The 13,926-nt window shown below is 43.8% G+C and overlaps 1 protein-coding gene across 3 annotated transcripts in view; it reads left to right on the top strand.

Moving 5' to 3' along the window:
* ATG7 (autophagy related 7) overlaps positions 1–13,926 on the top strand; it is a 273,640-nt gene that overhangs the window by 16,714 nt on the left and 243,000 nt on the right. The window contains exons 1-3 of one of the 3 annotated variants that reach the window (XM_053600408.1): positions 6,337–6,359; positions 11,414–11,583; positions 12,767–12,821. In XM_053600408.1, coding sequence (XP_053456383.1) covers positions 11,424–11,583; positions 12,767–12,821 — 215 coding nt within the window. In that variant the 5' untranslated portion in view covers positions 6,337–6,359; positions 11,414–11,423. Of the gene's footprint in view, positions 1–6,336; positions 6,360–10,210; positions 10,604–11,413; positions 11,584–12,766; positions 12,822–13,926 lie in introns of those variants that run through there. The other 2 variants (XM_053600406.1, XM_053600407.1) reach the window with 2 other exon arrangements.

The raw sequence follows: 13,926 nt of genomic DNA, 5'->3' as shown, positions 1-13,926 counted from the left end.
GTGGAGGCCCGGTGGGTATGGGTCGTGGGTCAGGGTTTGTAGAGCAGCTCTTACTGAGGTCTGGACGGGCGTCCATGGCGGTCGTGACGCAGCTCTTACCCCGCAGTCGTCCTACACTCGAAACTGGCCCAGGATATCCCACACTTCACAGGAGTTGAGTGGTTTTTCCTCCAGTAGATCTCAGGAATTTCAGAAGTTACAGAGACAGAAGTGGGTCAATCCAAGGGTGAAGTTCAGCAGTGCGCAGCGTGCTAGCCTCAGCTCTGGCGCCTGGCGGCTCTGCTCCAGTCTCGCCCTCCCGGGAGCGTCCGATCAGCTGTGGGTGCAGCGCATGAGCTTCCTACTTCGAGACGCACAGTTCTGTGTAAGATGCGTCCTATTTTACAGAAAAACTTGATCTGTTACTGTACTTCCTTAGAAGCTGGCAAAAGAAAGCACCTCCAAAGATGGCCAGTTGGTAGCAACCCTTGGCAGAGGTTCCTGAGTAGAAGAAGAAAAACGATGGAATCGGACTCTATGAAGCCAAAGGTGGGGAGGTGAGCCAAGAAAGAAGTTTGGCAACCTATGCTCAGCCAGTAGTGGTGTTGACCCTCGGTTTGGGCTGTGTCTGGTGGGACAGGGTGCAGAATCCCCAGCACTGATGGCACCCAAGTAGGAGAGTGGTTGCCTCATGTGGACTAAGTTTGGCAGACAGGGCTGATCCCCAGCCCCTGCTGGGTCTGTGAATAGAGGCTTGCTAGGCGTGGACTGAGACCTAAGAGCCTAGGCTCTTTGTTTAGAGGAACAAATTTCTTTTCACCGAAGCTAGATTTAAATAGGTCATCTGTTAACTGTTGAGTCAATATGTGAAAGTTCTCTTTGTAGGGTTGATATAATTTGAATATAGTTCTGTGTTGTTGTTTTTAGTATGTCCTGCTTTTGATTTCAGGTATAACAAAGTGTACTGATGTATAGCTTGTGGCTTTTTACACAGTATCCTCCTTGCAACCACCATTCAGCTCAAGAGATAGGGTATTTCAGCCTCCCAAAGAAGGCATCCTCATGCCCCTTCTTTTGTTTTTTTTTTTTTGGAGATAGTCTCACTATGTCACCCTTGGTAGAGTGCTGTGGCGTCACATCTCACAGCAACCTCAAACTCTTGGGCTTGAGCAATTCTCTTTTTTCAGCCTCCCAAGTAGCTGGGACTACAGGCGCCCACCACAACAGCAGTCCCACCCACTCTGTAATTATTGTTCTGACTCTTATGCTGATTGATTTTGCCTGTTGAAATAGTATAAGGCTGTATGTGTCTGAGTGCTAAAATTGTTGTTTTTATTTTGGAAGAGTTTTCAAACTTAGATACATAAAGACCTTCCATTTACCCTTCTCTCAGAGACTCATTCACTTTTTGTCCTAATAATGCCCTTTGTAGCAGCAACATCCCCAGGATCAGGGGTTGCCCCCCGTTGTCACATCCTTGTAGGCTCTTTGAGTCTGGAACAAGTAGGTAGTCTTCCTTGACTTTTAAGACCCTGATACTTGTGACGATTATAAACCAGTCCCAGGGACTTTGTAGAATGTTTCCCATTTTTGGTTCATCTAATGTTCCCTCCCCATGAGATCCTGGTTACGTATTTTCAGCCAAGCAGGGTAGGTGCTATGCTCTTCACATCGCATTCTGTCATATAATATGCATCTGTCCCATTGCTGCTGGCATGAACTTTAAGCCCTTCAACAAAATCATATCTTAATGACCAGATTTTGTTCCTTAAAATCACTTGTTTCTTCCTTTGTAATTGATAAAGTTTTTGTGGAGAGATACTAGACTTTGAGACTGTGAAGGTAGGCTCTTACATAGCTGTAGGAACTCTTTCAGAAAAAAATGTATTCATTGCTACTTTTATATGTGGTTGACTAAGGGTTTATTTACACTGATTTGTGCATCCCTAGATCTAAGTCCTCATGGGCTTGGAGACCTTCTAAGTCATATGTCGTATCTCCACACATTCTTCCTGGTTTCTTACTCCATTCTCCATGTTCTGTAGAAATAAGCTTCAGGGGTTTGTCCTCACAGTCATAGAAGCTTGGTTTGTTTCTTTTTGTTGTTTCTCTTGGGGAAGATACCTGCAAAGGATTTTTACATTCATTTTGGTAGTGTTTTGAGAGCCATTCTGCAAGGGACTAGACATCTTGAAAGAATGTTTATGAGCCAGGATCTGTATTTGTGGAATTTACAGTTAAATGGATGGAAGGCAGATTGAAAACCAGTACCAAATGTCGAGGTGGCTTAGAGCCAGAGGTGGTTTGGTATAGGTGACAGGGAGGAGAATAAGGAGGTGAAAACAGTGGGAGGCAGCTCTGGGAAGCCTTTCCAGAGCCGGGAACTAGTCTCAGAGCTACATTTCCAAGATGCCTGGTAGTCATGGGGCAGGGCAAGGGAGAAGGGGAAGCGGTTTTCAGATGAGGAGGCTGCAGGGCATAAGAGCAGGAGTTAAAGGAGCAGCAAACAGCTTAAGGTATGTGGAGCGTCGGGTCAGAGGTGAGGGGTGGAGAACCATTAGGGTGGGACTAGAGGAGCTGGAAGGAAGGAGCAGGGGTCCAGGAGAAAACATGAAGGAAAGGTGATGGGCCTGGCGAAGATGCAGAAAACTGCTGATGCTATTTCCAGCCTCAGTAAACACCAAATGAACTTCGACTGTCTTGGCTTAATGATGCTGAGAGATGTGTGACTGTTTTTTGTAGATGATGTTTACCAGTTCAGAAAGGAGTATTTGCAGCATTACAAAGTATATATCATAGACAAGCAGATGTGGCCCCTAGAATTTGGCCTTATGATGTTCTTCGCCCTCAGCAGCCCTTGCTGATCTTTTTATTTATTTTGGTGGTGGTGGGGAGGTGGGGGGGGGAGATACAGTCTCACTCTGTCACCCTGGAGTTGAGCACCATGTATCACAGCTCACAGCAACCTCAAACTCTTGGGCTTAAGCGATTCTCTTGCTTCAGCCTCCCGCATAGCTGGGACTATAGGCGCCCACCGCAACACCTGCCTTTTTTTTGGTTGTAGTTGTCATTGTTGTTTGGCAGGCCTAGGCTGGTTTCGAACCTGCCAGCTCCGGTGTATGGGGCTGGCGCCCTAGCTGCTGAGCTACAGGCGCCGAGCCTACTCTGCTTAGTTTAGATAGCCAAAAGATTATTTCTGTCACATGGCAACATTACATTCAGATACATTCAAGGGAACAAACCGACAAAGACATCAATACGTGTAAGTGTGATTCAACCTTATTTCAAACTATTTCTGTCATATTCAGGATATGAAACCCGGGAGTCACACAAATGGGATTGAGTCACTTCCAATTAAAGAGGAAAGGCTTTCTTTGATGAAGATTCAACACCATAACGAACAAGAACACCAGCAGCATGAGAAAGCCCATAATAGCCAAAAAGTTCAGTCAGGATTAAACTGAAATAGCAGAGTGGGTGGTTAAGCAATATATACCTGCTGGGGCTGTGCCTACCACCCAAACTTGGTATAAATTTAAGACTTTTATGAAAATAAAACTGAGTCACACTCAGCAACTAACATGAGTGGGAGCTCAGAAAATGTCATCAAGTACATACCTACCAAAAATTTCCATCCAAATGGACCTAAACCTTTGGTTACTGCGGCTGTTCTTTAAAGTCAACTAGACACAGGAAATGTCTGATAGTGGCTGTCTCCTAAGAAAGCAGCTGGGGGGGTGGGTGTGTCAGGAGACAAGAGTGTGGAGAGACTCATTCTCAGTGTATGACCTTTGCCTTTTCAAGTTTGTATTGTGTATATGGGATACCAACACAGAAATAAGTAATTAAAGAAAAATGTCCCAACCCACTGGCAAGACAAGGAATAAGAAGAAGTCTAGGAGCTCAATTGCTATGGTTCTGAGAAATAACCCCCAAGAGATACTTAACACAAGAACCATGTCTTATTCATTTTTCTTCAGTACTTAGCATAATGCCTAGGGCATACTAGGAGTGCAGTAAAGGTTAAAATTAAATGATAGCTCTCTTCTCCCAGAAAAGGCCAATGAAATGGATGCTATATACTAAGATAATTTTCAACAGAGTTTAAAAATTACTAATAGCCTGAATTATCTGAATAGGAAATGGATTGATCAGAGATAATAAATTTTCCAATACTGGAAGTGTTCAAGCATATATCATTACAGGATTATTTGCCAAGTAATAACACACAAAGGATTACTCCATCAGGTAGCCAGGTGAGACCAGGAGTTGTAAAGATTTTCCTGAAAGGGCCAGATAGTAAATATTTTAGGCATTGTTGGCCACAGTTTCTGTCATGTATCCTTCCTTACAACTCTTGTAAAATGTTCTCAACCTGTGGGTCGTGACCCCTTTGTAACAATGAAAATACATCTTGCATATCAGATATTTACATTACGATTCATAACAGTAGCAAAGTTCCAGTTATGAAGCAACAACGAAAATAATTTTATGGTTGGGGGTCACCACAACATGAGGAACTGTGTTGAAGGGTCGTGGCATTAGGAGGCATTAGGAAGGTTGAGAATCACTGGTCACTAGATGATCTTCCAAACCTGTTATCTCCTGATTCTTTGAAGGTGCCAATAACGTATTCTGTTTTTAGGTAGACTAATGTTTTAGGTCACTAGATGATCTTCCAAACCTGTTATCTCCTGATTCTTTGAAGGTGCCAATAACGTATTCTGTTTTTAGGTAGACTAATATTTTGGGTATAATCTTTTTAAAGGACAGTAAAGGGCCAGGAACAGTGGCTTATAACTGTAATCCTAGCATTCGGTGGGGGATAAGGTGCGTGGATTGCTTGAACTCAGAGTCCAAGACTAGCCTGAACAAGAATGAGACCCATGTCTACAAAAAATAGAAAAATGTAGCCAGGCCTATTGTGGGTGCCTGTAGTCCCAGCTACTTGGTATGGTGAGGCATGAGAATATGAGAATCTCTTGAGTCCACGAGCCTGAGGTTGCTGTGAGCTATCATTCCACAGTACTCTAGTCTGGGCAACAGAATGAGACTCTGTCTCAAAAAAAAAAAAAAGGGGGACAGTAAAGATCAGTAAGGGAGGCCAGGTGCAGTGGCTCACGCCTGTAATCCCAGCACTCTGGGAGGCCGAGGAAGGTAGATCGCCGGATGAATCAGGAGTTCCAGACCAGCCTGAGCAACAGCGAGATCCCATCTCTACTAAAATTAGAAAAACTAGCAGGGCATTGTGGCAGGTACCACTGTTCCTGGCCCTTTATGCCACAGCACTCTACTGAGGGTGGCACAGTGAGACTCTGTCTCAAAACATAAATAAATAATTAAGCAGAGCCCAAAGTCTCACCTGCACTGTCCAGGGTTATATGGGTGTAAACCTTACTTCTCAGGAAGAGGCCATGTTTAGATTTAGATTATAACTCACTTCCCCTAAGTCCCTCTCTAACCTTCCACTTGAATCTTTCCTTCCAACCTGAGGACTATAGTGATGTGACATAGATCAGTAGGCTCCTAAGTAACATGCTCATATGGGAATTTGTTTTATACGTGATATTTCCAGCTTCCAATGGATTCCTCATCACATTTTGCGGCTGTTGCTTAAGATGTCTCCATTTTTCTTAGCCTGTCAGGCAATAGTGTCAGCAGCTGAACAACACCCATATCCTTCTGTGAAAGAGGATCTTGTGTTCTGTTCAGGATTTCCCAAAGGCCAAAAATGTTTGAAAGATGTGCCTGTTATGTAAATTACTTTCTTAGCATGCCCAGCTGTTCATTAAAAAAAAAAAAAAACTTTATTGAGGTATAATTGATTCACAAAGTGTCTGTTTCCTAAGTAGTCATCTGGAGTCACTTTAATCCAGCTGCTGGAGTGCTGTAGAATAGAGGTCTTTTGGTCTTTGGGGTTCTCTGGGAACCTCATCAGGTCATCAGAATGATGATGAAAACAAGTTCCATTTGACCTTTGTAAGTTGTGGTTGACGAACGTACGTAGAAGCTTGATGATCTGTGACACAGAGGATTTTAGATGAGATTCATTTGCACCACTGTCTGCAACTGTGCTGATTTCCGTCCATCTTGGACGATTGCTCTGGCCCTGGCCTTTTTGTTTTGACTCTGTTGGAGAGGAGGTTAGCATGCAAATGACTTTCTAAACAACTGGTTATTTTTTGCAGCATAGGTGAGGCTGAGAGTCACTATAAAGGTTGTGAAAATAGTTTCTTCCTTCAAGGCAGGATAGCGCAGTTACGCTCTGTGACGAGGGGCTTTGAAGCCAGCAGCCCTGGGTTGTAACCTCAGTTCTACTTCCTGTGTGACTTCGGGCAAGTTACTTAACCTCTCAAGGCCTCATTTTTCTCTTCTATAAGGTAGGCATAATATGTACTAAAGCCACTTTCATGTAATAATAGATAAAATGTTTAGTGCTTGCGACAGAATGAGCATTCAATAAGAACAGTTACTGCAGCTGCTGCCCTTATTTAAAAAGTTTTTAAAGGGTCTTATCAACAAAGCAAGTTACAATTCGTGGCAATAAATGTTCTAATGGAAATTTTTATCTGTCTCCATGGAGCAGAGGAACCATTGATCCCCACTGACTGAGTATTACTAACAGCTTCATAAAGGACGTAAGAGGTGAGAAGGAATTTTCCTGGTGGAAATAGGAAAGGTTTCCTGGGAACATCAGCAAAGGCTTAAGGTTAGAAACCACCAGCAGGCTACGGCAGCAGCACCCTATTCTCGGTGTAGTGGCCAGTAGGGTTTTGTTTAAACAAGGGAGCCACTGGTGCAGATCATTTCTGGGGGCAGTGTGCCATCTTGTTTGGAGAAGAAAGGGACTGAAGACAGTGACTGTACCGTGAGCCGTGCTGTGAGATGACAGAGGCTGGTGCGTGGTTACAGGAATGGAGAGAAGGGAAGCAGATCCAGACAGGGAGCATGAAGTGGCAGGCTTTAGAGTTAACACTGGAATCTGGACCCCGCTTCTCCTACTTTCCTAGCTATGTGATCTTGTATGAATTTCTTTTCTTTCTTTTTTTTTTATTTGAGACAGAGTCTCACTATGTCGCCCTCAGTAGAGTGCTATGGCATCACAGCTCACAGCAACCTGTAACTCCTAGGCTTAAGCGATTCTCTTGCCTCAGCCTCCCACATAGCTGGGACTACAGGCACCCACCACAACGCCCGGCTATTTTTTGTTGCAGTTGTCATTGTCATTTAACTGGCCCAGGCTGGGTTTGAACCTGTCACCCTCAGTGTATGTGGCTGGCGCTGTAACCACTGTACTATGGGTGCTGAGCCAGTCTTGTATGAATTTCTTACCTCTCTGAACCTGAGTTTTTTCCTCTATAAAATTGGAGGTGTCATTTCTTATGGCATCTGGGAGATTTGAACACCCCTCTGGCTATGCCTAGGCTTGGTCTGTGCTCAGTAACTATTACCTTGAACTCATTCTGGAGGGCTGTTTAAAGTTGAGTTTATAGGAATTAGTGCGTTATTGCTCATGAGAGAGAAAATTGAAGATGACTTTGAGGTTTGTACCCTGCCTATACGATGGTACTATTAAGCACACTAAGAAATACAGGAAAAGGGACTGAATTCAGGGGAAAGGTATGTTGAGTTTTAGATTTGTTAAATTCGAAATGACTGAGAAATCCAAGTCTTGGCGTTAAAAGACATGTGAATTTTTGGAGGTTAGGGCTAGAAATGTAGTTCTGAGATACTTTGGCGTATAGACAGAGATTGTTGTGGACAATGAATGATTTTGCTTTTGGGTAAGCATATGGATTGGGGAGAGGACTGAGTGTGGAACCCTTCAAAAACTAACAGTAGAAAGAAAATATGAGCTGCATTGTGGAGGAAGAGAGGAAAAGGGAGAGATGAGAGCCCCAGGAAGCCAGCGGGAGACTGTTGAGAGCCTTTTTCCAGCTGTGGGCCTCCGATGGCTTGTTTTCCATTAGGCAGCCACAATGTGGAGGGTTCACGGCTTTTCAGGGGCCTGTGGAAAAGGAAGGTAGAATTTCTCAGAGTGCAAAATTACAAAAATCCTTTCAAACTATTAAAAGCCAAAAAATATTTAATAGGAAATGAGTGTGCATTTAAATACATTAGACATGGTTCAGAGGTGGGGCCTCCCACAGAAGGAGTGCCATTGACCTGTACACACCGGAATAGCACCCAGTGCACTAGTCCGACAACAGACTTGTGGCCACCCTCAGCATGCCTTTTCCCTCTACAGGAAAGTGGTTATAGACATCCTCATTTTTTTTTAAAGCCCTCAAAGTGGTGAAAATTTGAAAACCCATGGTCAGCCATCATCTTGTGCCTAAGGCTGCAAACCATACTGAGGCAGCAGAGGACTTTAGGGACCAGTGATGGGCTGTCCTCTGTCATGAATGAATCTTATTAATTATATAGAAAAATAATTATTATAATTCCTGCCTTTTGCTTTCTGTTTTTCTCAGTTTGTTAAGCCCCCATTGTGAATTTTTCATTCATTGACAACTGGATTTCTGCCAAGGCATATTTTTAAATGTGGAGAGCATATTCAGCCTGTTGAAAAACCACCACCCATTAGGAAGCCAGAAGCAAACTAACCTGCCCTGCCATAACTTGCTGGGGACACAGTCCTTCCCTGTGGTGATCCTGCCTTTACAGCCTGTTCTTTTTAACAGTCTACCATCAAATTGCATTTAAAAAAGCCACTGCTGTGTTCTGTTTTTTTTTTTTTTTTTTTGTAGAGACAGAGTCTCACTTTATGGCCCTCGGTAGAGTGCCGTGGCCTCACACAGCTCACAGCAACCTCCAACTCCTGGGCTTAAGCGATTCTCTTGCCTCAGCCTCCCGAGTAGCTGGGACTACAGGCGCCTGCCACAACGCGCAGCTATTTTTTTTTTTTTTTTTTGGTTGCAGTTTGGCGGGGGCCGGGCCTGAACCCGCCACCCTCGGTATATGGGGCCGGCGCCCTACCGACTGAGCCACAGGCGCCGCCCTGCTGTGTTCTGTTTTAAACATTAAAATCCGTGGGCCATTGGCCATTTTCTTTGACTTCTGTGGTGCTTTCCTCAGCTCTCTTCTCCTGCTTTCCTCGTCTTCGCAGGTCTATTTCTTCTCACTCCCTAGTGTGGACTCTTCTCTGAGACTTTCCTGGGCTGTGCTTCTCTTTCTCCAGCTTCTCAGAACTGAGCCCCTCACCTGCTTTAGCCGTTCCCTCGGTATCAGTGCCTCATAAATCAAGTCCAGTTGCCTCGCCCAGCCTCCTGATCTTTGCCTGCTGTTGTCCACAGCTGAGAATGTCCTTCCTTTATTATTATCCTTCTGAGACTGGCTCTGCCTCCCAAGTGTCTTGTCTTTCAGCCAAGCTGCCATTCCCAGCTAGTCACAGCTTCACAAACACCCCCACCCCCACCCCCTCCACGGGCTTTCTCTTCTCTTTCTTTCCTTGAATCCACCAAGGTAACCAAGTTTGGTCACCTTTTCTCTTAAAACTTCCCCAATAAGGATCTCTTTTCCAGTTTTACTTCCTCTGCTCTAATCCAGGTCTTCCTAAAGCCTTACATTCTTAGCTGATTTCCCTGCTTGCCTCCTTCAAAGCCCTTTAACCACTGCAGAGTCATGTGCCCTGAGCAGAACTGTCACTGGCTTCCCCCTCTGAAGTTCTTCAGCCGGGCATTTGGAGCTTCTCTGGAGGTGTTCTCCTGTGTAACCCATTCAGTTCTGTGCACTGCTCCTGCACAGCGCAGACCCTGCCTCAGGGACAGCTGCTCTGATGCATCTTCACAGCCGTTCCTGTCCTCTGCTTGTTCCTTCTGTCCTCCACCCATCTTCCACCTCCTTATATCAGTCTTTTCAACATCACTCCTACCCGTCTCCTTAACAGAACAAGTACTAACTTTGCATTTCATTGTATGCTTACTATCAATCGAAAGCTCTTTATCTCTAATTGCCAAAAGCCAACAAGTTTGGAGAAGTAAAAACTTTTTAATGATCTTGACATAAAACTCAGGCAAAACCTCTCTATGTAGATATGTACTGTCTTTTTTTAGTGACTATTCATATGTTCTGCTGCAGAAATACTATATGTGTAGTCACGGGGTGATCAAACAGGATGGAACGTGAAGGGACCTCATCCATCTGTGCTTTGTGAAGCTGCCAGATTCCTCCACCATCGTGTTTCCCAACCCGGAGTCTATCCCTGAGACTGCAGAGGTGCTAGGAGGTTACCGCATACACGTGCATGAGGGTCAAATACATTTGATTTGAGGGGGGAAATGAAATTTGAAAATATGTATCATGGCATAAAATGCAAAATTTCTGTGCACTGAAAAGATAAAACAGGAGATTCCAACAAAATTCAGGCACTGTGGGTGGTGGGGAGAAACTTATCCTTCAATCTTGTTGCCGCCGGGGGTGCAAACAACACTGCTGTCAGACAGAGTTCTAACGGTTTGGATTATTGCATTTCTAACTGGGTGGACTTAGCATTTCGTACTTGTACTCTTCTGTACAAGTACACAGGATGGTGAAAACTTCTGAGGCTAGACTGTGTTGAAGAAGCAGTAACACCGCGCATCAGGCCGACTCTGATGAGGAAGGAAGATGCACAGAAATTAAGGTCAGAAGGGATATTTAGAAAAATGACTGTGTCATGAGGAGACTAAACTTGACAACAGGCGCATTATTCAGGATGGTTTTCAAAGTTATGTCTTACGTGAAATAAGCCAGCCACCAAACCACAAATACTATATGATTCCACTTCTATGAGTTATCTAAAGTATTCAAACTCAGAAAGGAGAATGGTGGTTTCCAGGGGCTGCCAGAAGAGCAAGTTGTTGTTTAAAGAGTATAGAGTTCTGGCTTGGCGCCTGTGGCTCAAGCGGCTAAGGTGCCAGCCACATACACCTGAACTGGCGGGTTCGAATCCAGCCTGGTCCCGCCAAACAACAATGATGGCTGCAACCAAAAAATAGCCAGGCGTTGTGGAGGGCACCTGTAGTCCCAGCTACTTGGGAGGCAGAGGCAGGAGAATCGCTTGAGCCCAGGAGCTGGAGGTTGCCGTGAGGCTGCGATGCCACAGCCCTCTACCCAGGGCTGCAACTTGAGGCTCTGTCAAAAAAAAAAAAAAAGAGTATAGAGTTCTAGTTTGCAAGATAGAAAGTTCTGGAGATCTGTTTTACAACAGTGTGCATATATTTAATACTGCTGAGCTGAATACTTCAAAATGGTCAAGATGGTACATTATATGTTATCTATTTTTTACCACAATTTTTTTTTAAAAAGTTGTGTCTTAAGGTAGACTGTATACCTCTCATTACTTTTGTTTGATTTTGTTGTTGTTTGAATTAAGCTTTACTACAAATGTACTTTCTCACCAAGTTTTGTGGGGGTATGCTATTTTGTGGTGGTGTTTTTTGTTTTCTGGTAGGCAGCAGATAATGGCGGCAGCTCCAGGGGATCCTGGACTCTCCAAATTGCAGTTCGCCCCCTTCAGCAGTGCCTTGGATGTCGGATTCTGGCATGAGTTGACCCAGAAGAAACTGAACGAATATCGGCTAGATGAAGCCCCCAAGGACATCAAGGGTTATTACTACAATGGTAGTGTTGGTGAACGCCACCTCCCTGGTCTTCTGTTATCCTCTCTGTCCTCCAGTATAGTGCTGGTTTTCCTATAGAAAGGGACGCCCTTGTCATTTGTAACCAACACTCTTCAGTGGTTTCTATGTTACTTCCTGGCTTTTGACACAAGTTCATTTTCATTCCTTTTCCCCTGTTGCAGGGAGAAGAAAGGGAGTAGTGCTGAAACCAAGTTATTAATTTAAATAATACACATCATATATTATTATATATTATATGTGATATATAATTTAAATAATAATATTGATTACTTAGCATTGCTGGGGGAAGTGATTGGAAATTTTTGCCACTGAATCTTTTTAATATTCTTTTGAGATGGGCAAATCTCTCATGTTCACAAGAGCTCTGTTACATTCTGCCAGTATCTGTTCACATACAGTAGACCCTACGTGGTTGACCACCTCCCTCCTTAAGTTGACCTACTTTTCATAGACCAGACGTGCACCACATGTGTGTATCAGTGCAGTAGGCCTGGTTCCTTATGCTGGACACCTTCATATGTTGACCAGTTTGTTACAGTCCCTCGAGTGGTCCAATTACAGAGGTTCTACTGTATTATTCAGGGGTGGGGAATTTGTGGCCTTAAAGGAACTTGTGGCCTTTCTAGATCTTAAATATGGCTTTTTGAGTGAATCTGAATTTTACATAAGAAATCCTTTTATTTTGGGCAGCGCCTGTGGCTCAGTGAGTAGGGCGCTGGCCCCATATGCCGAGGATGGCGGGTTCAAACCCAGCCCCGGCCAAACTGCAACCAAAAAAGAGCCGGGTGTTGTGGCGGGAGGCTGAGACAAGAGAATCGCGTAAGCCCAAGAGTTAGAGGTTGCTGTGAGCCGTGTGACGTCATGGCACTCTACCCGAGGGCGGTACAGTGAGACTCTGTCTCTACAAAAAAAAAAAAGAAAAAAAGAAATCCTTTTATTTTTATAAAAGTGGTACAGCGGAGAAACACGAAACTTTTCTTGACTCATTTGGTGCTTAAAAGAAGGATGATCCTGAAATCAGAAGGCTGCAGGTTCCTCACCCCTGCAGGAATTGGATGGGGGCACTTTGGGCTCAAGAAAGAGAACAAAACTATTCACAGACATTTTCGATATAGAAGGTGCTATTTCTGATTAATTGAAAATGTGATAATGCTTCTGTCCAGGTGATTCTGCTGGGCTGCCAGCTCGCTTAACATTGGAGTTCAGTGCATTTGACATGTAAGTATTTGTTCAAAATCTAAAGTAAAGAATACTGTTTGCTTTTGGTGAGGGGTGAATGTTTTTGCCTCCATCACAGGAGGAACTAGGGGAATTCCAGGTAAGCAGAGTCAGCATTTCTTGCAGAGGATCTATGGAGACCAGTGCTAGATGCTTAGATCTGTCTGGTTCATTTTATCAGCAGATATTTAAGGGGTCAAGTACCATCTAGATTTATTGAGACATATCAACATCCCTTTTGATTTTGATTGTGGTTAACATTTTGTGAATCCATTATTAGTACCTTTTTTTTTTTGAGACAAACTCTCAAGCTGTCACCCTGGGTAGAGTGCAGTGGCGTCACAGCTCTCACAGCAACTTCCAACACTTGGGCTTAAGCAATTCTCTTACCTCAGCTCCCCAAGTAACTGGGACTACAGGTGCCCGCCACAATGCCCGGCTACTTTTTTTGTTGCCATTGTTATTGTTTTAGCTGGCCCGGCTGGGTTCAAACCCACCAGCCTCCGTGTATATGGCTGGCACCCTACCCACTGAGCTACGGGCGCCGCCTATTGGTACTTCTTAATTTACTACTTTAGTTGCTTATACGTGGGCATTGATCAATAAATGTTTATTAGGCTACTTCTGTATACAAGCCACTGTGCAAGGCATTGTGGGGATGATTCAAAACAGTATGATAGATAAGCCCTTACAGAATTTTGGTTTTTTGCTTGGGAGTTGTGGGGAGTTGCTAGAGAGGAGAGACATTTATTGAGCACTTAATTAGCTAGGCACCTACATAAATATAATTCTTTCAGATCTGTCAGGTGTGATTTTCCTCTTTCTCAGATGAGGAAAGCATGCAGCAAAAGGTAAAACTGGCTTGCCCAAGGTCACACCTAGCTAAATTTAGAAAACAAGGGTGAAAGAAAAATAAAAATGTATTCAGAAATATACAGGGTGGCCCAGAAGTCACCCATGAAGTTGCCATATATGCACTGTATATACCTTTATTTACAAAATATTCATCGCAAAACTTTATAAAACGTTTACAAAGTATGTTTCTGGCCTCCTCTTTGTAAAATTTTGTAATGAATATTCTGTAGATAAATGTACATGTAGTTAC

The sequence above is a fragment of the Nycticebus coucang genome, chromosome 8 (assembly GCF_027406575.1).
Source record: "Nycticebus coucang isolate mNycCou1 chromosome 8, mNycCou1.pri, whole genome shotgun sequence".
Taxonomy (NCBI): Eukaryota; Metazoa; Chordata; class Mammalia; order Primates; family Lorisidae; genus Nycticebus; species Nycticebus coucang.
Note: the sequence above shows the minus strand (reverse complement) of the source record. Positions and strands in the feature narration are given on the sequence as shown.